Source organism: Misgurnus anguillicaudatus, chromosome 8 (assembly GCF_027580225.2).
Source record: "Misgurnus anguillicaudatus chromosome 8, ASM2758022v2, whole genome shotgun sequence".
Taxonomy (NCBI): domain Eukaryota; kingdom Metazoa; phylum Chordata; class Actinopteri; order Cypriniformes; family Cobitidae; genus Misgurnus; species Misgurnus anguillicaudatus.
In genome coordinates, this window is record NC_073344.2 from 6,908,013 (window position 1) to 6,933,558 (window position 25,546).

Below are 25,546 nucleotides of genomic sequence, written 5' to 3' on the forward strand. Positions count from 1 at the left end.
AAACAGAAAGGCAAGAACTGATATCACAGTTTTGCAAGTGCATTAAAAATCTATTTAAATAAGTGACGATTGTATAAACACTTGCCTAGTTTAGGTCATCTTTTGGCGGACCACTGGTGGGGTTTGGCGGACCACTAGTGGTCCGCGGACCACACTTTGAGAATTACTGATTTAAACAAACTTGGTGTGACTAGGTGTGCTGTATTAAATAATTTATTAAATATACAGAAAGATTTGAAAGCTAAAGGGAAAAATAACGTTCTTAAAAATTAAGGTGCTTCACGATGCCATTGAAGAATGTTTTTTTGCCAAAATGGTTCTTTAAAGCACCTTTAACAAAAAAGTTTCTTTAAGGTTAAAAAGGTTCTTCAGATTATAAAAATGTATGAAAGAAATGGCTCTTTGTGGAACCAAAAAAAGTTCTTCTATGTCATCGCTGTGAGCATCTTTACTTTTAAAAGTGAAGAAAAAAGTCATATGGGCTACTGTTAAAGGCACAATATGTTCTTTTTTTGCATTAAATATCAAGAAACACTAGCAGAGTGTTATATATTTTAGTGGATAATAGCGGAAATATGGATTGCCATAAAAACTTGTCATTGGCAGGTAAGCGTTTTCTCTTAATTGACGAGATATCTCGTCAATGGCGAGCAAATAGTTAACCAGAGATGCGACCCTGTTCATAAGGTTGCTTGTCAATAGTCTCATGTCCAGATAATCCTCAGTTTCTGTTTTTGCTGCACTGAAAAAAATTTAATAAAAAAATTTAAGGTAAGTGGTTGCAATCAATTTATTTAAGCTACATTTAAACAAAAAAGATTAGTAAAGTAAAATAAAATATAAAACTTTTGTTTAAATGTAGCTTAAATAAATTGATTGCAACGACTTACCTTAAAAAAATTGATTAAATTCAATGAGTCATTTTTTTCAGTGTGCATTAAAACCCTATGTGTGTACTTTGGTGGATATCGCGCCATGTTAACCTCTTGAAAAGCACCCCCACTCTGGCCCAAACCATGAAAAGACCTACTTTCACTAAAAGGGCTGTTTTTACTAAAGAGTATATGTATAACTGTAGTATCATTAGATAGAATCAAAATTATTTTAAGATACAAATTAAAAAAGTTAGAGAAGTACATTGTATTAATTTTTTTTGCATAACATCTTTTTTAATACTAAAAATCTTAAAGATAAATATGTGTATGAAACCTAGAAATGCAGTGACGCCAAAGCCACAAGTCTAAAGAAGTTATATTTCACGTTTGAAGTCAAAAGGCCCAAAAAAGACTAGTGCCTTTTCTAAGTGCCAGTCAGCCCCAAAATAAAAGTCTTTTGTTTACATGCATACACGTTTGTTCTTATTATTATTTATCCTTATGTAAGCGTATAAAATGCCGTTTCCAAACCAGGAAATAAAACATCACACAAAGATTGTTGGACTTGTTATCTAATTGGCTACACATTCTGTCTATCAATAAGTCATTGGAGGAACGAGCGAGTCAGATGACGTCATGATATTTGACAGCGCTGTTTGGATATTATGTATTATACTCCCGCCTACTTTTAGAAACAAAGTTTGACCGCTGGTTTTGAATGCGAGTGTAATCTCATATACAAGTGTTACGATGTAAATAGTTTATACAGATTGTATATTATAATCTATTACAAGACGTGCATGTTAAATCTGATGGTAACAATGGACAATATATCTATATTTCACGGATTATACGCATTTGTGGACAAAAATGGTCATTGGATGTATTTCATTGGAGAGTTTTTATGGGTTATTCACACATCTGAAACAGACTGGTTTCGATTCGCGATCGTTATACCAACACAAAGCCAAGGTAAGGAGTCCCGTTTATATTTTGCACGTTGTCATCTGGACTTCTGTAACAAAATACTATATTTATGATGCTAGAGCATCTATATCTCAAAACAGAGACCATACACTGATGCTAAACCTGTAGACCTTTTAAACGATGTATAGTAATGTTAATATTATTATTGTTTGTAGACAGTAGGCAATATAGATATTGTTAGCAGCGTTAAAAAACGGACGTCTTTCCGCCCCCGAGCTAGTGCGCGACGAGAGGTTAACCAATCAGGAGCTTGCTCTAGTAGTGACATTATTAGAGGAAGCGAGCTGAGTCGCAGAAGTCACATGACGCGAATTTCTGTTTGAATGTCTTGAATGAATACAATTTTAGCGAGTAATGAAGCGAGTAAACTCAAAATGTTCAAACATCCTAACTACGCGCGAATAGCGTGTTTTTGCCGCCTCTTTCGCGTCTGGTGTGAACGCACAGTTACATTACGATGTAATGATTATAAAACTTTATTTGATTACGTTATCAATAAGCATGATTTGTAAGTCCTGTAAGATTGATTCCTATTGACAATTAAGTTAAAAACTACGACTCACATTCCACACTCTTTCATAACGGTATCAAACTATAGTGCTTTTGTTGTTTAGCGATCTCTAGAAGCAAAAATTACATATTGTGCCTTTAAGACCTTTAAAAAATGTTGGGTGAACAACCCATTTAACCTACTTATTAGCTATGAATGAAAAAATTATATGGGTTTAATATGAAGTTAAATATGATGTTTATTTTTGGGTGAACTATCATGTAAAGTGAAAGTTAATGCATTTCTCAATAGCCTACTATAGCTTGGCTGAACTCTTTTCTTTGCCATTTCTTTTTTGATTAGGCAAAATACATAATGGTACAGTATAATGTAAAAGGTTACTGTCAGTAATTTTGAGCTGAATAGTGGTTGACATTAGAGCTGACCACATTATCAGTGGTCAGTTTGTGCTTGTTTTTTTTTTGCTTGTCTGGATTTGTAATAAATTCACTGGACAGAATGTCCGTGTCCACACAGGTTTAAGAACAATGGAATGCCTTTTCTTTTCCTCACTTCTTAGGAAGTACCCAGTAAAACTCTAATGATCTTGAGACTAGACTCGAGTCATTGTCGGAAAGTGTTACTGTTGTGTACACGTTAGAAGACGTAGGGCAGTGCCAACAGATCTCATTCTTACCAGATTCACCTGCAAGCGATGGTCCGCTTTAGACAAAGACACATTATATCAGACCAGATTTCTCACAATCGTTGACGTAAACGAGTTCTGGGAAATGAAGTAAAGTAAGTCTCTTCAAAACCGTTCTCAGTTCCTCTCTTTGGTAATGAAACTGATTAGCAGCATTACAAAATAGCCCTCACTGTTAAAAATGGAGCAAATTACTTAACAATGATGCAAATATGTTTGCATTATAATTGCATGTTTTAAAAGCAAAAAATGCAACACACTGAGTAAACTGGGGTATGGTCTGGCATAAAACTTGTCGAATAAGGAAAGGTCAGATGAGAATATTCAGTGTTGAAGAGCTTTAATAGCAGTCTACAAGACAGAAATATCCAGCATGCATACTACTTTTTCCATGACACACTTTGGACCAAACAACTGCTTGAATTACGCCAGTCTAGTCTAGGAAACATTTCAAGATGTCCGTGTTGTTGTTTGGAAGGAATTCGGCTTGTATGTACACGCTTGTCTGTCTGAACCAACTTTAATAGACTAATAGCAGGAGAAATTCCCCAACTCATTGCATCGCTCATATAGATAAATATACTTTCTCTCTCTCTCTTTCTCTCTCGCCGCTTACAGAAAGCCAGCGATGTTATCGCAGTGTGTCACCTGTCTCTTTCAATGAGGCGTTGTTTAAATCTGGTTGTCATAAACAAATGAGTACCATCCACCCCAGTAACTGACGAGAGACGGATGACGTGAATTCTCATTGGAAGTCGCTCCCGAAATTCTCAACATTTGCATAAAGTTAAACTTTTCTTAACTTTCTCGCGTCGCTGGACACACCCATATGGTCGGCAATGGTCACTTTCGCTCGTTCCGCCGGCAGTGGCCCGGTTTCCATTGAAATGAATGAGATTGCGTCGCTCTCCTACTGCTAGTCGCTGGCTGTCTGAATGGGGCGTCTCTCTCTCTCTCTCTCTCTCTATATATATATATATATTTAAGCAGTGTCGCTCGAGTAGGAGTGTGGTGTAGCTCTATATCATCACGGCTGTGATTAGGCCAGAGGCACGAGGCCGCAGGCCGAGTGCCGGAGGCAGTCGCGGCCGTGATGATATAGAGCTATGTCGCACGACTCCGAGAGCAATATTGCTTTTATACCACAGTTCGACGGCACACGTTTGAAAAACGAAAACTAGAAAACAACAACGGAGTTATTTTAAAAGCCTCTTTGTTTGAGAACTACTTCTTCCGCCACGGATTTGAGGGCGGCCAGAATGACAGGTAAAACTTTCGGCTGCTTTGAAGCTCATAACAACTCAATGGACGGAAAAGCCGTTACTTTATATTACCGTTTCTTGGTCACAAAGTGTAGTTTTAAGTTTAGTTCAGTCGAGAATGTATATGTATTATATTTAAATCTGCAGTCGATTAGTAAAGATAGCGCCTGTTTGAACGTTTGCTTAGTGAGATTCGGTACGAATGAGAACCAAAGCATGAGCGGACATCAGTGTTCACTCGCCCCGCTGAGTCTGACCACCGCCCTCTCTGGGCTACATCTCTGACAGAGATACCCTGGCTCAAATGTTGGCCTTGTTTGTTTATGATCGTCAAAATGAGATCAAATCAGCAGTATTTGGTGTCATGATCAAACTAGTACTTGTTTTTTTATTCATATTTAGTGTCCTTTGTGTTGTTATTGTTTTGGCGCGAGGTAAAAGTTAATAAAACTACTTGTATAACGTTACTATTGCTTTCTCATTTATTCTTAACGTGATACGAGCACTCGATTATTATTATTAAACTTTGTTCTTGTCAGTACTATATAAAACGTTTTTTTATAAGTGTCAGAGAGATGTTTTTGCATGCTGCTTATAAATATATCAGTGGCGATATCTCATAACATGTTTTAATAGTCACGTCACGATAAAGTAAATGATCAATGTCCACATTTAAAAGCTGCGGTGCTTACCTGCAGTTCCACGGTGTTTTCGCGTTCTGATAAGAGATAATAGGTCCTGAAAAAAACGAGTGTTTATATTCCTCTTTCCAAGTGTTAATCGTCCACACGATGTGACAAGACATTTCTCCCATTAACTGTAACGTAACATCCAAGAGCGCTGATCTTTGACGGAATAACTTCCGATTGGGGATTCACAGACTGATTTATGAGCTAGTAAACTAATGAGACAAACGGAGAGTGATTCAAAACAGGGCGTCTGTGTTTTTCCATTCAGAGATGAGCCTGCTTAGGACCTCCATTCACTAGGTGGCGGAATGATACGAAAGGTGAAGCGGTTACAGTGCCGATATCAGCACAATATCGCATAGGTCTTAGCCAATCAGATTCGAGAACCAGAAAGAACTGTTGTATAAATATATATATATCTGTTTGACCCTTGGTCTAGCCCTAGTTGGATAAATTAAGATGCAGCCTTAGACATTAAATTTGACCCGTGCTGTCTAAATGAGTTAGAGGTTTTCATAAAAATAGGAACATAAGAACGTTAAGCTCTTGTCTAGCAATCCCATTGCTTTGAATAGTCTTTGAGCATCTAAAATTATCTTTATTTGTACGTTTTCTAAGAGGTGTAAATGAATAACTAATACAAAGGATGTGTTTCCATCCACTTGCACATCTGCGATGTTGGTTTCGGTTTTAAAACAGACAGAAATGAGAAAATAAAGTGCAGGACTTGCTTGAGTTATTAACGTTTTTACTTGCGCCGACTGACACATCTGAAGCGTGTGCACACAGACATGCGAGTTTAAAAATATCTGTTTTAACAAGAATTCACGCAGATATAATCTTTTATGTCTTAAGTGAACTGTTGAGGAAATATCTGATGTGTAAGATTATATTAGATCCTTGTATTGTACAGCAGATCTTAAAGCTGTTTGTCTTAATGTCAATCAAACAATAAAAAGAAAAAGTTTAACATATATTAATATTGTTTTTGGTTTTGTGTGTGCCAAATCTATTAGTTTTACCAGTGATTTTAAGGTATGAATAAAGTAATTTTGTTTTGAACATTAAAATGAACTTTGGTAACTCCAAACAGGTGTAGCTCTGTCATGTTTTGTCAGATTCCAACAAATCATGCATTGTTTTGAATTTTTTTTTAATAGAGAATGTCAAAATATAAGTAACTCATTTTGCTCATTCCGACTTAATTTGCCAGCACTAGTCACAAATGATGCAGCAAACAGAAATGGAGAAAGAAAAGAGTCTTGTGAAAACAGAATTCATATACAAAACAATGGCAGATGGTTCTGTCAAATATGTAAACAGGTTTAAGCTAATTGGTCTGTGCAAAGACAGAGAAATAATGGGAACCTGTGGTTTTTCTATCTTCTATTTTCCATGAGTTTAATAGACAAACAAGATCTTTGAAACATGTCTGCTCTTTATGCTCTATGTTTAGTACTGATAATAAACATACATTTGCATAAAGCATCTACAGTATATTTGCCCACACCCATGTTGATTAGAGTTTTAAAAACTTGAAAATTGTTAAATTAAGGTAATCTTAGAACAGATAAAAATGTGTCATTGATCACGAGTTAAAGGGACACTGCACTTTTTTTGACAATAGGCTCATTTTCCAGCTCCTCTAGAGTTAAACATTTGATTTTACTGTTTTGGAATCCATTCAGCTGATCTCCGGGTCTGGCGCTAGCACTTTTAGCATAGCTTAGCACAATCCATTGAATCTGATTTGACCATTAGCATGACAATCATGCGATTAATCTAGATTAAATATTTTTATCGATTGACAGCCCTAATACATACAGCCGCAGAAAAAATTAAGAGACCATTATTTTATGGTCCCATTCAGATTTTCTAGATTTAACATTTACGCTGGATTTCGGAGCGGATGCAGATCGGCTCCGCTGTGTTACGGCTCCGCACTCCGCCGTCCGCCAATACCCACCAGTTCGGTATTTGTTGCAGAGCAACTGCGTGCTGAAGTGACTAGGACCCATGAGGTCTCGCAAATTTCAGGTGATGATCGCGCGATATCTAGTTCTGTCTCCGCCCATTATGACGTTAAATTATGACGTTTTGCTGACCAGCCCAGATCATGACACGAGATCTCGCGAAATCAGGTATGATCACGCGATATAGTCACAGCTCCGCACTGCGGAGGTGTCCGGCATCCATAAAAAATAGAAGCTCTGCGTATTTGTTCCGGAGGGCTGCGGATGGCCGGAGCTGTGACGGATTCGGAACGCAGTCAGTGGAAATACACATATTGACTTGAATGGAAACCGATTGACTCCGCCGCCGTTCCGCAGTCTGTAGAAATCCAGCATTATAGGTATGTGTTTAAAGGTGCAGTGTGTAAGTTTTAGCGGCATCTAGTGGTGAGGTTGTGAATTGCAACCAACGGCTTAGTCCACTGCTCACCCCTTGCTTTAAAAAATAAAGAAGCTATGGTAGCTGCCACCGGACAAACATGTCATCGTTGGAGACAACTTAGTAAAAAAAAATTGTCCGTTAAGGGCTTCTATAGAAACATGGTGGCACAAAATGGCGACTTCCATGTAAGGGGACCCTCTTTGTATGTAGTTAAAAAGTCTCATTCTATGGTAATAAACACATTACGCTTCATTATGAAAGGTCTTTATACACCCCTGATATTATAGTTTTGTATATTATTTTTTATTTCTGCCAAGAGATCCTTCTAAAAATTACACACTGCACCTTTAAAGCAACACTATGTAGTTTTTTTACCTTTAAATAATGTCTTTAAAATGATTTCAGTGATAGAACAACTTTTAACTGGACAAATTGTACTGTAGCTGCAACCTGAGCAGCCTCCTAGCTGCTACAAGCACACTCTGAAAGTGGCGGTGGAGGGTAGAGCACACAGCCCCGCCCCTCCCCCTGCCTGCAGAAGAGTGTCTGATACAAGGCACTGTTGCGCTTTTCAACCACATGGGGGAGCTGTAAGTCATTTTTACATGGAAACTACATAGTGTTGCTTTAAGTAAAATTATAATTTGTCAACTTCTGCCTTTTTTAATAATAAAAATTATGTTTTTATTTGCATTTATTTACTGAAAATTGAAATGGGAAAAACATGGTAAAAATAACAGAAAAGTTAAGTTTTTAAAAACAAGTTCAAATTAATTTCTTAAAAACAAAATTTTAACATCACATCTTTCATGCATAATGCTTTCAGTCTTTTACTGTACATTTGCTGTTGGGTGAATTTATTTTACTCCTGAGATTTGCTTTTGTTGCAGTTTAACAGACACTGGACTGAAATGGTCACAATACATGCAAAAATAATGATTAAGTCAAAACTGGGTGGTCTTAATTTTTTTCCATATATGTATATAAACAGTATATAATTTGTACCATGTTTAAACTGTATATGGTGGACTGACAATAAAAGTCTCAAATATCTATGCATTATAAATATCAATATGCATTACACTGTCACCAATAAAACACAATTGACAGAATGTACTGTAGGTAATAATGCCTTTGGGATGCATTGTGTTTGTTTTCCAAAGACCTCACATTAGATTTAAGCCAAACATTGCTGCCTTTCAGCACAAATCCACTTAATGTGGAGATTAGCTTTGTTGGCATTTGGAGTTATGGGAGACCTTTACACACACCCTCTGGACGTCAGAGCATGCTGTGTGTAAACACAGATGTTCACACACTCATTCATTCACATTTGACAATTACAATGTGTCTATCTATAACGTGTGTATGTTTTTACCGACATACAGTACAGTATTCATGCTAAAGATATATATGAAACAGAAGTAAATTATAAAGCAAAGTTTACTCCAAGCTTGCAGTAAAAAGTTTTAATTGAAACATTATGGATTATGGCGGCCTCATGAAAGGACTGCTTTAAATAATCTTTTATCCAAGTGGGTTAAAATGTTATCTTGTAAGCTTACATTGGTTTGCAAATTAGACAAAGCAATGCAAGAACAAGCGCCAGGTGTGAAATTATAGCACAGCTTTCCAGTTGATATCCCGAACACAGTTGTGGATGTTTTTTACACAATGGACTGACGGAAAATGTTATCTAAACCAGCTATAAACAATTAACACAAAGCTTGATTTTCTTACAAACACACTCACAGCCGAAAAAGCAATAATGATTCATCACAATGGATTTGCACTTGGGAAAATTCAGGAAAAGAGTGCCGAAAGTAATATTGCACAGACCAGATGAACGATTTGTAAAAGTAATGACACATGATCACTGTGTGGTCAAGAGAGACAAGAACGGTAATGAAGCAAAGATCGTGGCCCACATGTGCAGCAGACTGTGACCGTGTAACCCAAATAAGCCTTACAAGCTAAAAACATGTGGAAGCATGTCAAGCACACAGTCCCGAAGAGAGAGACACTAAAAAGCTGAAGTGTGTTCGGCGTGTCAGTTCTAACCTTGATGGCGATGCATGCAGCCTCTTGACCACTTCCTCACTGAAGTCAAAGTGAACCCTGCCTCTGTGGCAGGGCGACCTGCGCAGCATGGCCCCCGAAACAGCGCTGTGCCGTTAAGCGTGCTCTACCTGCGTCTCCTCTGCATGACTGCCTAACATTTAATGCCCTCCCATTGAGCTTCACTTCACTTCACTGCAACTTCCTTTAGAAGTCCAGCTGCGCTACCGCTCCATGCGGCTCTCGGTACGAGAAACGGCTGTACATGAAACCTGGGGTGGAGCTATGACAAAGGAGTCGGAGTGTCGGAAACAATGAGAAGTTCATTTCCTTAGGGTAGGCCTTTACTTATGAACTGTTTTAGACATAAGTAAGCAGTGTGTTTATGCTCATGTCTAACAAGAATTAGGAGTTTTGAGCAAGTTCCCAGCATGGATTGCAACAGGTTCAATTATGCAGTTAATATTATGAAAAAGGATTGCTGTTTTAGTGTTTGCTGGCTTTTTTTGGGTGTTGTTGTTACTGTTAGTTGTCACTGTCATCTGTTGTATTTAGTTTTCTTTTTTAATCATGTTTGTTTATTGTCATCATGATTGAGGTTTGTGTGTTAAAGGAACAGTATGTAAGAAATTTATATCAATTAATCATAAAATTGCCCTGATATGTCACTAGACATTAAGAAATCATTTTCATTTTAAATGCAGCGCTCAACTGATGTTTATGTTGTTTATGTTATGTTATTTTGTGTATTGGCCACCAGTTGTGTGATTGCAGTACCAGTTTTAGCCACAAGTTTTGTGATTGCAATACCAGTTTTCGCCACAATCCTACATACTGTTCCTTTAAGTGTCTTTTATAATAAAGCTGCATTGCTATTGGAATTGGAATTGCAACACTTTTTGTAGTATGTTGTATATATATATATATATATAACAATAATATAACAATGTTAAAAAAATGCATGAACAAGCAAATGACATGTAAATTTGCTTAACATTAAAACAGTAAAATCATACTTTTTTATTTTTATTTATTTCAAATTTATGCAAAAAAAAAAGAAAGAACATCAAACAAGAAAATAAATTCAGATATACAAATCACACAAAATGTAAAATCTTAATAATTAACAAAATATTTAAATTTTTAACTATATTCATTGTCCTTTGCCTGTTCAAAAACTGAAAAGTAGAATTTTTTAGGAGTTTACAGCTATTCTTTTTTTACACAGTTTAATTCAAACCAAAGCTCACTCACATATTGAAATCCATTCCAGGAAACATTTTTTCCCACCAGTAAAGAAGAAAAACAAGCTGAAACATTCCACTCATTCTGTCTTACAAGTTTAATAAATCACTATTGTTTGGTGTGTGACGACAAAGTGGTTGGATTAAAGAGTTTACTGAAAAGCTCGTCTGGTATTTAGTCACCATGGTGTAGGACCCCTGTAAAGATCACAGATGTGTGCATAGCGAGCTGTGCTATGATGCTTATTCATCCGTGAAGTGATTGTTAAGTGCAAATGAATTAGCTGTGAAGAGAGACAGTGACAAATGAATTTGAAATCTGAGTTAAAAGCTCAGCAGACAGAGCGGAGGAAACAATGGGGTTGAAGAGGACGACCTGTCTGACACACAGCTGACAATAATAACCGGAGAAAAACTGAGTAATCGCATGACTTCGTGAGAAAAATGTGGCAACGTTGCCTGTCAAAATGAAACAACTGTAACTGACAAAGTCATAAATCATAACTGTAAAGAACCTTGCAGGCTTTAATCATTAAATTAAATTAATAAACTTCGCAGGAGCTGTGATTAAAACTGATTACATAACATACATATGATGTAATGTCAGTGGTTTATGATTTTATTGGCTTTAAGATTTTGATTGAAATTATTTAATTAAATACTGTACATGAAAAGGGCGCTGATAGGTGTCATGCTCAGTTGCGTGAAAACATTCAATGGTTAACAATACATCATAGTGCTCACTAGATGGCAGCAATGTAAAAATAAAGAACTGTGAAAAATAAAATTGTGACTTTCAGCTAAATACAACTATTTTTACAGAAAAAAAAATACATTGTTATTGCCTCTATAACATATTGTGATCCATCAGTATTAATTGCATTGTATTATTAAAATAATTAATAAATTATTTTTATTTTCCTTTATTCAACCAGGAAAATCACATTCATATATATAGATGATACTGTACGGTGTATTTTAACTACGGTTCATTACTTTTACTGCAGTAACAACTTATTGTTCATTACTTAACTGATCATTTAAACTTTACATTTAATTGATATTTATTTAAAATCTAAACTACTGAAAACACCATCACAATAACACAAAATAACTAACACATGATCACTCAAAGATACAATTACAATTTAACAACAAAATGTGAGTTAAAATAACGTAATAATTGATTTATAAAGGGAGTGATGTCATGCAAACGACAGGATCTGGCTGTCTGAATAATAGAATCAAGTGAACTACTATATAAGCACTAAATCAGCTCCACAGGCTTATTAAAGGGGACATTTCACAAGACTTTTTTAAGATCAAACCGTTGGAGTCCCCAGAGTACATAAGTGAAGTTTTAGCTCAAAATATCATATAGATAATTTATTATAGCATGCTAAAATTGCCACTTTGTAGGTGCAAGCAGAAATGTGCAGTTTTGGGTGTCTCTTTAAATGCAAATGCACTAAATGGCAGTGCCGTTGTTGGAAAGTGCAGATTAAGGGGCAGTATTATCCCCTTCTGACATCACAAGGGGGGCCATATTTAAATGAGATATTTTTTACATACTTGCAGAGAATGGTTTACCAACTAAGTTACTGGGTTGATCTTTTTCAGATTTCTAGGTTGATAGAAGCACTGGGGACCCAATTATAGCACCTAAACATGGAAAAAGTCAGATTTTCATGACATGTCCCCTTTAAGACATGCAGTAAATAGAAAATAAATCAAGAAAGTGCTGATCTTAAGACACCTACAGTATCTCAGGTGATGCAAAAATCACCAGTAAGCGGAGAATCAGTCCAAAATCACGAAACAAACTTCACCTACTCGGTTACGTAAAGCCATTATTTATATCTAACCTTCATACTTGACACCAGAGTATCAGTAACACACAGGATCTGGAAGAAGAGCAGCATCTGAGTTCTTAAGTCACATGGGCATTTTATTAACTGTGTGGGGTTGATTGAAGCAGACCCGTAATTAAAATCCGAGACGGTTAAGAAAACTGATTACAAATTAACATTGATTATAATTTTCACCTTCATTTCCTCATTCATCCTCAAAGTGAAGTCTGCTTGAGCCACCAGGGTTCATTACAGAGGCATAAAAGACTGAAAAAATTCACAATGCATTATTTACATGTTAAACGATTTACAATCTAAATGAATGCACTAATTGGTTTTCCCTAAATACAAAGCAGCGAGAGAGTGGGACTGATTGGGAAGCATTTGGTTCAATATACAACAATACTGGTGGATGAGGGGGCATGATTGCTTTTCGATTATTGTGCCCTAATCATTTCCTCTCAGACCGACAGAAAAAGCGAACAATCATGCTAATGATAATATAAATTCATTTAACCTTCTTTGAATTCAAACAATCTAGTGGCATTTCGAACCCAGTCTCACGGAGTTGCGTATAAAAAGCACGAAGTGTGAAAATTGTGCAATACATACAGTCCTTCCCATTCACTTAAAAGGCGCATATTTTTTTGTCGTTTTATTTATTGGTTTCTCAATATTTTTTGCTTTTTTTTACCATTTTCGCTTGGGTTTAGGGACAACTTTTTGTCATATTCAAATGACATCCTAACCCAAACCCCAATTCTAACCCCAACTCCAAGCTACCATGGCCTAAATATAGACAAAAACATGGAGAAACCTGTATATTAAATAACCTCCTTAAGCAAATCTCAAAACTAACCCTAAACCCAATGGTTTAAAAAAAATAATAATGGAGAAACCAATAAATAAAACGACAAAAAAGATGCACCATTTAAGTGAATGGGGTGGACTGGCGTATCATATGCACGCCAAAGTGGAATTTGGGGAATGTATTGCACGATTTTCACACTTTGTGCTATTTATACGCATCTACATGAGACTGGGTAGGGCATTTCTTATTTTTAACTCACAGCCTAATTTTATATCAACCACATATTCACACAATTTAGGAGTTTCCGGTACATAAGCCTCTTTAAAATAATGATAGGACTTTTTTAAATTCACAAATACTTTGAATATCATAAAATACATTTAAAATGTTTATAATATGAAAAATAATTAACTAGTTATATAAACACTACAGGAGCCTAGACTTATATTTACTTTGCACTTTTTTCCCTCATTCAAATTTAGTCGGGTGGTTAATAATAACAAATTTTTCTGTGATGTGAAAAACTCACATTTAATATCTGACTATACAGGGACTTTAAGACGCAGAAAAATCCATTCAGACTCATGTAGAAACGTAAAGAGATAGTCATAAAGGCTAAGAAAAAGGAAGATAAAACAATAGTGCTGGGAATGAATGCAAGAAAGAGACAGAAGAAGATCAAATAAAGGAATGTGCGGTTTTTACTTGCTAGCTCTTATGGGATTGGCATCGATAATGGGCAGACACCTGTAAATGGTAAAAAGCAACGGGGTCTGGCCCCCACTGTGAAGCCCAGACATGAAGTATAGGAAAGTGGACCTGTAAATGTCGGAGGCGATGGTGTAGTGGGCAGCGCTCCGACATATGGTGCAAACGCACTTCCGGCGACCCGAGTTCGAATCCCAACTCGAGGTCCTTTGTCGATCCCATACCCCTCTTTCCACACTCTACTTTCCTGTCGTCTCTCAAACTACTGTCTATCAATAAAGGCAAAAAATAATAATAATAAAAAAGAACATGTTGATTTAAAAAAAAAAAGTGGACCTGTAAATTAAATTAAGTCCACTGCTTGTGTTGTCAGTAAACATGCTGCACAGTGTTTTGTACATGTATATGTTAGAGCTTTCTCTGAATTTTAATCGCAATTGAATTGATGAAATAAGATCACGCAACTTTCACATGCTTGCAAAATAAGACTGCGGAGATCAGCCGCTTTAGTTTTATCAATTAAAGTCTAAAAATAGTGCTGTACACCGTGTGTTCGCACCAGAAGTCAGAAAATACGTAAAACATTATGTTTGGTACCTCAGATTAGATAAATGGGCGGAGAGAAGGCGGTCTCCTGTGGCTGTTCGAACACATTCAACCACATGTGCGTTTACACTACAAAAACTTTGCAAGCCGACTGGACGTGACATGGGGGCGTGGCAGCATGGACGATTCCATTTTTTAATTCGAAGTTCGAGGTTGTAACTTAATTCTGATCGATTTCGATTTAAAATCTAAATCGTGACACCCTTAATGACCGCTGCATGACCGTTTAATCCATTTGCCATTCATCCAACATGTAAGGCCACATAACAATAAGATAACTTTTTCCATAACAGATGCTTGTATTACACTGTTAGAGTTGTTGTAGGACATGATATGTGCAGAGCGCCGTATTCAGTGACCCGGTCACAAAGCATGTTGTAATGTGATCTGGTGTACAGGCATGACAGCTGCCTTCTGTGCACCCGTGTGCAGCCCTCACTAATGCAATGCATTTCTGAAACAATGGTTTTCAGGTGCATGTATATCTTACCCTGTCAATCACACCCAGCAAGCAAAAACCAAAGACCGAGTGAAATGATGGCTAACTATAGACCCAATATAGTCTTGCTATGCAGGGAACTACAGTAATCTTTTCCACTAGTGGCACTTGCGCTACTAACTTTTTTACTAAAATATGATTTGGTCGCACAAATTAGTTATTTTAAGCCGCTTTGGTTAATAATGAACAAAAAGGAAACTGTATTTCATACAGATGTGCTTTTTATTTTACCTGCCATCTTTTAAACCACATGCCTGTTGTAGTGTTTCCCACCGATCTGAAATTTACTTGTGGTGGTAGCCGGTGAAAGGGCAATCATTACCCACCGACAAAAAATGGTCTATGGGCTACATGTGACAAAAAAACTAATAATGTGTGACATAACACAATACTTTGATTTATTGAACGTTAATATTAATTTCACATTATAGTCAGTGTTCGAATTGAGGGGGGTCTGGGGGGCCCGGACCTCCTAAAAGCCTTGAGGGACCCCCCCATAAAGCACAAAATATAATTTAAGGGGGTGCCCTGGTTTTCATTAAAATTGAGCGCAAAATGTTAAAGTGAGCTGTTGACGCAATGACGCACACACATACTCAAATGAATGCACACTCAGCGGACACACAGAGACGCCTTTTCCTAGCATGCAAACACAGAAATACCACAGTCTTGGCACCAATTCTTATAAAAAATATTCAGTTATGTCTTAAAGTGAGTACAAACAGTTCAGAAAGAAATCAGATCTTTGTTTCTGAAAGGAGCAGTTCTTATCTGCTTATGTTTGTGTCATTCATATTAATTTAACAACATCAAACAAAGAAAAATCACTTCTGTATCTTTTAAAAGATTAATTATATTTAATTTATACAATGAAGAAGACAATGTTATTATTCATTTGATTCTGTACCTAAATACTACTGTTAGATCTTCTTATTTTATTTTCCCACCCCCACTTTTGCTGATCCGAAAATTATTAGATCTATAACTCAAAAAACGCAATGTAATCCATTTAACCACTACTAAACAGTAAAATTATGTAATTTGAAATTAGTCATTGTGGTCCACCCTATTTCACCCTATTCTGGCCTTGCCAGTGTTTCACACTAATTTGAGGGGTAAAATTTTTTTAGGTTTGAGTTAAGGGTATTTTGGGGTTTCTCTAATTAAAACCAGGATCAGATGATTGTTGATCCAGGAGCACATCTTACTTTGTGAAATCACAGCGACCCTATAATGGGAGGGGGGGGCTTGGCCGAGGGTGGGGCTTAGCTAGGGGACCCCCCATAAGCTTTGACATAATTCGAACACTAATTATAATTAGTTAATCCAACCACCCCAAACTAGATAGCACTCAAAGTGGTTCTTGGCTCGTAATCACAGAGGAACCACCTCCAGTGCCATACAGCACCTATGAAGAACCACACGGGAGCCATATAGCACCACATATGGTTCTACATAGCACCTTATGGTTCTACACTGGTACTTCATCGGTGCTATATGGCACTTAAAATAGTTCCTCTATGATGAGCCAAGAACCACTTTTAGTGCTATTTAGCACCATTTGTTTTTACAGTGTAAGTGTAAATAAAAAAAAAAACAGGAATTAGTCTTGCATCCTGGTAGCTTTTATAAGTGACCAACAATCTTTTCCTCCCCTTCTTGTTTCTCTCACTAGTATAGGACCAAAGTTGCCAATCAAAGTTTTGATTTGTAATTCAGCATTAATTGGGGTAAATACTGCCGTGTCTGCCTTTAACCTCGTCAAGCATCTACAGCAGTGGTTTTCAAACTGGGGGCCGCGAGATGGTGCCAGGGGGGCCCCAGTTTTATGACATTTTATGAAATACATTAATTTATCATGAATTCTGTGTAATTAAACCTAAAAAATAAGGCTATTAACCAAAAGCACTACTTTTTTGTATAATTTAATGTTTTAGAATAGAGTTTTAGAACAGTTTTTTGTCACATATTTACTTTGGGGGGCCGCAAAGGAATGCACCGTACACAAGGGGGGCCACACGCTGAAAAAGTTTGGGAACCACTGATCTACAGTATCATTCATACGGTCATCTTGAGACATACAGTAGCATAGACCTTTTCATGTTTTGCACATGCAAACAGTTGGAAAAATAAACTGTTAAGGAAAGCAAGAAATAATATTCAAGAATAAAGTTTAATGCCAAATTCTTTAATAAAATTAAGCTATGAAAGTTAGGAATCCAATAAAACTGGGGCTGTCAAAAGATTATTTGTGATTAATCGCATACAAAATAAATTTTTTGTATAACTTATGTGCATGCACTGTGTGTAATTAATTTATATATATTATTTTATAAATATAAATAAAAATTCATACATGCATGTGTGTATTTATATATACATAATATATACACACAGTACACACACACACATATTATGCAAACACAAAATTCTATTTTGTATATGACTAATCACCAATAATCTTTTGACAGCCCTAAATAAAACCCTAAGAATAAGCTGTGATGGAGCATTAGCCTTTAGATCAAATTTATTAAATTCAATATTTGTCAAGCATACATTAGTAACTTCCTTGTGTACCACAATGTGCACTCTAGAATGTACATCAAGTTACAATAAGCTGCAAGTTAAGACAACTACTGTAACCAATACAAACAAACAGGCGGCCACTATGGATATAACCTTACACCCACATTAGCGCTTACCAGACCCAGGAGTGTCGACGGTACGAGTAGGCACCCGGACTCAGGCAGGACTTTTCAGTGCTCTTGTGCTCTAGCAGATTGAATGCAGTCATATTTAACATCCCAACGGATTATCCAATGCAAACTCTGTAAACTCTAAACTCATCCTTCCATCAGTCCAAACTGCCGGAGGGACTCTTGCTTGTAACCGGGAGGGTAGTGTAGCGACTGTTATCTGTTAGTGGGAGTCTCTGGTTGCATTGTCAGTCTGTCACGCTTCTACCTTCCTCAGGGGGTCGAGTGTCATAGGTCCGCTCACACCTGGCAGAGACAGCATGCTGTGTCTAATTCTTCAACGTAATGCAGTTCTTTAGATTTTAGAAATCGAAAGATTGAGGTTTCTGCTTATCGGTAAACAGGAAGTGGAGAGGAAATCACACAATTAGTGGAGTATGTCTGCCTCTGAGAACACCGAGAGACATAGGACATGTACCTATTATTCTTGAAAAGTTTAGATGTTACTAAGATGGATTTTATCCACAAGTAGACGGTAGACATGGTAACAGTCTAGAAAATAGAAACCAGACGCCTGGCTGATCTCTCTGGCGATGACAGTCTCAGTGGATTTATGCTTTATCCAAAATCCATTATAGTCTGTTCTTTGTGAGATAAAGAACAGAGCTTAGCAGATGATCTCTGTATTTTGGTATCTCTCTGAAACTAGCTGGCTATTTGGGCACTATTTGAGAGTATTTTGTTATCAATCTTTATGTAGGTTCTAAATATCTCATTTCCAGGGGTGTGACGAGATCTCGTGCGTCGATTTATTAAAAAAATATGTATTGCGAAATTAATTATGTCACAAGATTATTCGTGGTGGGGAAATGCTGGTCGTTTCTCATACAAAAGGCTGCATCCTTTGAAGGTCGCATTTTTAGACTGCATACATCATAAAGACTGTCTTATTAGAGATTATTAACAATTATGAAGTTTGCTATTACATTTAGCTAATCCTAAATTGTTGTAATATGCTTATGACTTGTGACAAATGTAATGCTCAGTTAACTTAAATAAACCAGGCTTGAAGACGTACGCAGCCTGCATATGCGACCTCCGGAGGATGCAGTTTTCTGTTTGAGAAACGGCCACTGTCCTAATATCAGCGTAAAGTTTCTGACTAAACCTTTTACAGTGTAATGTGCATGCATTATATTCTGTCTATTACTGCATGTGCTTTTTTATTTGGGTTTCCAATAATGTTCGTCTGAGATGCATTGTGATGTCTGTTGATCAGTGTCAGACGTGTTAAAATAACACATCTAGCGTGTTGTCTTTAACTTAACACATCTCTGTGTTACTTTGTGTTGTTTTAACACATCTTCTATTTATTTGAAGTCAAAATCAACAGGAAATGACACATAATGTGTTAAAATAACACATATATGTTAAATAGAATAACACATATTTTTTTTAGAGTATACATTTTAAAAGGTTACATTTCCTCTGAGGTCTACTTATGCGTTAAAGGGGTCATAGCGTGAAAATCAGACTTTTTCCATGTTTAAGTGTTATAATTGGGTCCCCAGTGCTTCTATCAACCTAGAAAACATGAAAAAGGTCAACCCAGTAACTTTGTTTGGGTAAGCCATTCTCTGCAAGCATGTGAAAAATTAGGTCGTTCAGATTTCGCCTGTTTTGTGAGGTAGGTAGCAAGGCGAATTACAATAATACCGCCCCCTTTATCTGCAAGATCCAACCACAGCACGCCATTTAGTGCAGAGAAAAAGAGAGAAAAAAATACTTGACAGCACAATTGAGTTTCAATTACAACAAACCACCATCATTGTGATCAGTGTTTGCATTTCATCAGCTCATTTGCATTTTAAACGACACACCCAAAAACGGCACACTTTTGCTCAGGCCTACAAATTTGCAATTTTAACATGCTATAATAAATTATCTGTGGGGTATTTTGAGCTAAAACTTCACATGTGTACACTGGGGACACCAAAGATTTATTTTACATCTTAAAAAAATCTCATAATATGACCCCTTTAAAAGGACAATTCACCCAAAAATTTAAATACTGCCATTTTTTACTTTTAAACAGTGGTGGACGAAGTACACAAATCATGTACTTGAGTAAAAGTAAAGATACCCAAGGTAAAATATTACTCCAGTAAAAGTAAAAGTACTTGCTTAAAATTGTTTAAGGACTTAAAAAAGCTTGCGTAAATAAGGCCATTGTTGTTGTGGCAAGTCAGTTATTTCCTCCGTTGTTTATGAATGCAGTTTCATTCTCCAAACGATACGCTGGCTGGCTGCTGCACTTGCGTCGCTTACATGAACCACCGCGGCAACCAAATTCAAAAGAAGCGCGTGCTGTATCCTGATTGGTGGTTTGACGTGTCACGCGTGCATTTTTGTTTGCCCAGTTGTTATCCACTGATAAATAAAAAGGAATGACCGATTTTTCAAAATGTAGAGTAAAAAGTACAATATTTGACTTTAAAATGTAGTAAAGTAAAAGTAAAAGTCTCCAAAAATAAAAGTACTTAATTAAAGTACAGATACGCGAAAAAACTACTTATGTAATCGCTAGAAACATTAATCTTTATTGAAAGTGGGTCATATTTGTAGTCGAAATGTAACATAAATGTAGAATGTTGTGCCTATTTGACAGAGAAAAGACATAAGCCGTTTCTCAATGTCAAGGAAGGATCCTCGGAAGCTAGAATTTCGAGGATGCTACGTCATCGACGTCCGTCGAAGGACTGTTCCAATGTCGAGGATCCTTGAAATTTCAGCCAAGGACTGAGTCCTTCGTTCGAGAAATATCCCATATACAGGAAAGGATGCAAATTTGTATCCTTCGCGCTCTTCACGCGCTAAAATCACCCACAATCCTATGCGCGCAGCACCGAAAGCACACCTTTCAATCACGCAATGACGTAATGACGTGCACTTGCTAGCCTGTTCCATTTAACGTGTTCTCCGAATGCTTAAAAGGAGCCTCGCTTAGCCTCTAAAGGAAGTGACTTGTAAGGACTAGTCCTGCCAAGGAAGTATCCTTGACATTGAGAAACGGCTAGAATGTGACTTTAGGGCACATTTGTATGGAAAACTACAACTACCACAATGCACCACAATGCACAGCTCTGCAAGCCACTCCCATTAACCTTAACACCGCTCAGATATGCTATTGTGTACATAAATGCCATGTTATTATAACAAAAACAAAAAAAATAGAAACACTTTATAGTCAGACGTCCGTTTATCCCTGCAGGCTTTGGCTGTCACTTCCTGTTTAGATCCTGCACACAAACGAGTCCACCGCACAATATGTATACTCCACAGACGGCTGGCTAAGCGCTTGTGCTCATAAGCCAAAACACGTCTGTGAAATAAACACGCAAACTACCTCTTCTTGCACGGGAACATTCACCAAACAAACGTCCATATCCTGATCTGATACAGAAAGCACACAGCGAGAGTACAGCCACTACTAGGCCCTCAAACTCAAGCCAGTCCGGGCTTCTCTATGCAGAGGCCGAGTGTTGCGGCGTCTTCCCCGGGCTCCTCTACGCAGCCCAAGCCCAGGCTCCGACCTTCTCCTTGGGCTTCTGTTCCTTCATCTGCCTCAGCTCTTTGCTGTATTGTGGCTCATAAAGGTGCAATGAACAGCGGATTAGAGCATCACGCTTGCGAAATCACCCTCTTCCATATCATATCGATTACCTTCCGCTATTATTGTAACATGAAGTCTGGCTCGCTTCACAACGTCTGTTAGCTTAGCTTAGCATTAAGATGGCGGCTGATAGTTTTTTTCGATCGTCTGTTTCCCACCCACTAATCTGTAATAGGCCTGTAGCGTGAGTGGGTCCCACCCATAGCCACCACCTTGGAAAAATGAGGAATGAGTGTCTGTAGTCTTTCACCTTTGACAAAGATAGCAGCTGCTTCTTTCAATGACGCAAAATTACGATTTTTACATCATTGAAAGAAGGAAGTGCAACACTGAAATCTGAAACTGAGGGAATGATGCACGACCATTCAAAAACATGACTGGGGTTCTAACGATACAAAGCTTAATGCAAATCGGTGAAGTGTCCCTTTAAGTACAATAAGGAATTACATTTACTTTGTTACTGTCCACCACTGCTTTTAAAAATCTGCTGAACAAAAATGAAAATCTGGGGCACAACTGACTTCCATAGTATTACTTTTTAATAAATCAATGGTGCTCCAGTTCTACTTGGTTAAAACATTTTTTTCAAAATATCTTAATTTGCGTTCAGCAAAACAAATACAACTGAACAAGGTCGGTGGTAAACATAAATCCTAACATTGATATTGCTGGCTTACGCTGCAGAGCAGAAACAGCACGATTTTCAGGAACAGCCAATAAAACTCACAGCCAGAAAAAACTGCATAACGTTTGGCGGACATTCCCTATTTCGTGCTCATGCTATTAAATATGGGAATATGATCATCTGGTAAATAAAAAACACACACCAGAAGAATATGATAATGTTCTGAAAAACATTTCTTTCTGCATTTGCCCAAAGACACAGAAATGTCCACTTTGTAAGTTTCAACAATGTCACAAAGATATTTTAGCTATACATAATATAAAATACTAAATCTATAGTACTTACAAAATCTATATTATAGCTCTGTACTCAATGTATTGCAACAATTGTATCATTTATTATATTTCAATTTCCGCATAGCAATTCTGCTGATCAATCAGGACCCTTTAATTTTGACAGAAATATTATGTTCCTTTGTTGTAGAAGTTTGCCAGGTATAAATGATTGCCCTTACAATAAGCCAGTGAATCATTAAAATAAATGCAGAACATATAAAAGTTTCTATGAAAATGGACTATGCATTGTTTCCAGTATGAATGTACAGTTTATCCACCTCATTAAGCATAAGACTACAAAATATCCATTAGAAATAACATGGAATAGCTCTTGCTATAGACCGTTTCATCGGGCGCATGTACGGTGACGCGATAAGCGTCTGGTTCGAACTTTACTTCCGGTCTCTGTTTGTTTAATGTTCTGACTAGTTGCTGAAACTGAACTCTTAAACAAATAATTGTCGAAAATAACAAATGTTTTGGGTTCCTATGTAATCTACGTGTTGTTTATTTTGCTTGTTATATAAATAAACTACTTTAAAATAACTTTGTTGTTATTTATTCTTCGCGGAGTTTACCGGAAGTTACGTGATGACCACGAAAGCCGCTTGTTTATGTTGTTACTGCTGAAACCGTCTATACTGGTATTTTAATTTATACAGTACAAGTCCGTTTCTCATGTGAATTTTTCGCATTATCTGTCCTTCCTTGCTCTCCTTTTTAGTTCAATTTAGCTCTTTTAGTTATGTATTCATAAGTTGATTCATATACTTTAAAATAGCAAATAGTATAACATCTAGTTAGAAACATTACCACTAGAAACAACTGTATTTTATTTGCAAGTTTTTCTTAAAGGGTACCTATTATGCGCATTTTTAATATAAGTCTCAGGTGTGCCCAGAGGTTTTGGCTCAAAATAACTCACAAATCATTTATTATAGCATGTCCAAAATGTCCCTATTTGGGTGGAAGAAATAAATGATGTTTTCATGTGTGTACCTTTAAATGCAAATGAGCTACAGCTCCCACTCCCTTACCAAGTGAGACAGTGAGCACTTTCAGTTAAAATAGATTCCTGTGAATGCAGTCTAAGACAATAGTATCTCACTATTGAGATATGATAAACAACGTCTAAATTGCTGAGGAAACTATGGTAGTGCAGAACTTTCAGTTAGTGCCAGTGGGCGGGGCTTTATCAATGTGACATCACATTGATAAGAGAATAAAAACGGCATGTCTAATAGGACTGCTTTGGTTTAAAGGAATTAGAAAAGATTTTTCATTTTAACATACTGCCAACACACATTTATGCTGAAACACCTTTTTGAGGAAAAGTTGTTGGTGCACAAGGCACCAAAAGCTTGTAGGAGGTAAATTTGCCGGGTCAGGCTTCTCCCACGCCCTACATCGGCCTACTCTTCACAAGGAAACCTGTGCTGGAAATGTATCTTAAAGAGGTGGACTTGGCTCCTAAATGACAGGAGCATTAAACACAGCTGCTGCACATACTGTATGTACTGATCACGTTTGTGCTTGCCAACAGCCAGTCCTGTTGCCCACATCTTTGCCATATGCTGCTCTGACTAGTGCTTTTTAAATCACAGGAGTTCATCTGAATTACACTTGTTGTCAAGGTGACAGTATCTCAAACTCATGGCTGCAATTTGTTAGAAGATTACGTGAAGTCACCAAGGTATCTACAGTGCATTTTATTTGATCAGAGATTACATTTTGGAGGAGGAATTATCACAATAACCAATTAATCATCACATGCTGCTAATGCTGAGTTTTTTTCATCCTTTTGTTTACAATGATATAGATGTAAAGGAAAGCGTTGGATAAAAGCAATATCAAACATGAAGTTGTGTTGTTATGGTCATATATTAGCACACTGTGCTTCTCTGCGTTTATGGTGATATACTGATATACAGCCAAACAACCGCACTCTTGCTCATATGATATCATTTCATTGGCAGCTGGGGATTGTTAACAGCCAAAAAAATGTTAACACACAAATACAGACTCGGACAAATCTATCTGTTCTACATCTGCAGAACAAAAACATTATTCTAACATTCACACTGACAAATCCACGCGCACCCGCGTCGTGTATCTGGCCAGTCGAACTCCTGACATTTCATGAGTCATTTAACAGATGATTCACAGATGAATCAGTTTCAATCATAAGAACTTTGCTCCTCTGGATTTAAATCAATTTTAAAGCACGTTCTACGCTTCAATGACGCGATGTTCACGTTCATGCTAGTCATGCAGCACATGCGGTCGTCGAGGCAACCTTGTTGTTAATCCAGTTAATGTCCTGCTTTTGTTTCCACGGCGACCAGGTTGGTGACTTTGGCCGTTTCTCAATATGCGTTCTTGTCTGTACTTGCATGTGAAACAGCCCAAGTAGCCTACTGGTCAAAGCCAAGTTAACATATTTATTTGTTGAGGATGCATCGGCAGGTGACTTGTGTGGACTTATGACAGCAAGATTTCCCAGAATGCATTTTGTATAAACAGCAAAAGGCAGAAAACCTGCATAATATTTGAAATATTAACATATATGTACAAAATGTAGTCTTGTCTGATGGTTAAACATGAGATATAATTATTTTTGGGTATATCTAATGAGCAATCTTTGGTCTCATGAATGTATTGTGTTAATTATTCACCTTAAGGGCCAGTTTTACTAACAGCTTGCGCCAGTGCAAACCATCATTTTGGCGTTAAATAACGACTGTCGGGATTTACTAAACACACGCAGTAGATAATTAGCGCTGAAAATGTGTGGTCTAGTTATTTTTGGGACTGAACTTATTGCTTATGCACTTCTACTGTAGGAGTTTCCCTTTCAGATGCAAAATCTATGAGAGGAGAGTATTTAAATGATTCACGCAACGCGATTTACTAATGATTGCGCTGAAATTGTTTCGCATGGTACAATGGAGAAGATTTTTTCCACACATAACAGTTTATTTGGAATCCCAGAGAAACAATATTTAATAATATTGTTTGCCAAGCCGTGTTATTTTTTT

General features: G+C 37.1%; 1 protein-coding gene across 5 annotated transcripts in view; it reads right to left on the reverse strand.

The window, feature by feature from the left end:
- The window catches only part of pde4ba (phosphodiesterase 4B, cAMP-specific a), a 204,887-nt gene that overhangs the window by 61,725 nt on the left and 117,616 nt on the right, over nucleotides 1-25,546 (reverse strand). Inside the window, exon 1 of one of the 5 annotated variants that reach the window (XM_055214351.2) lies at nucleotides 17,882-17,988. The exons of 3 other annotated variants lie outside the window; for them this stretch is intronic. In XM_055214351.2, coding sequence (XP_055070326.2) covers nucleotides 17,882-17,982 — 101 coding nt within the window. In that variant the 5' untranslated portion in view covers nucleotides 17,983-17,988. Of the gene's footprint in view, nucleotides 1-9,464; nucleotides 9,639-17,881; nucleotides 17,989-25,546 lie in introns of those variants that run through there. One more of the 5 variants, XM_055214352.2, reaches the window with a different exon arrangement.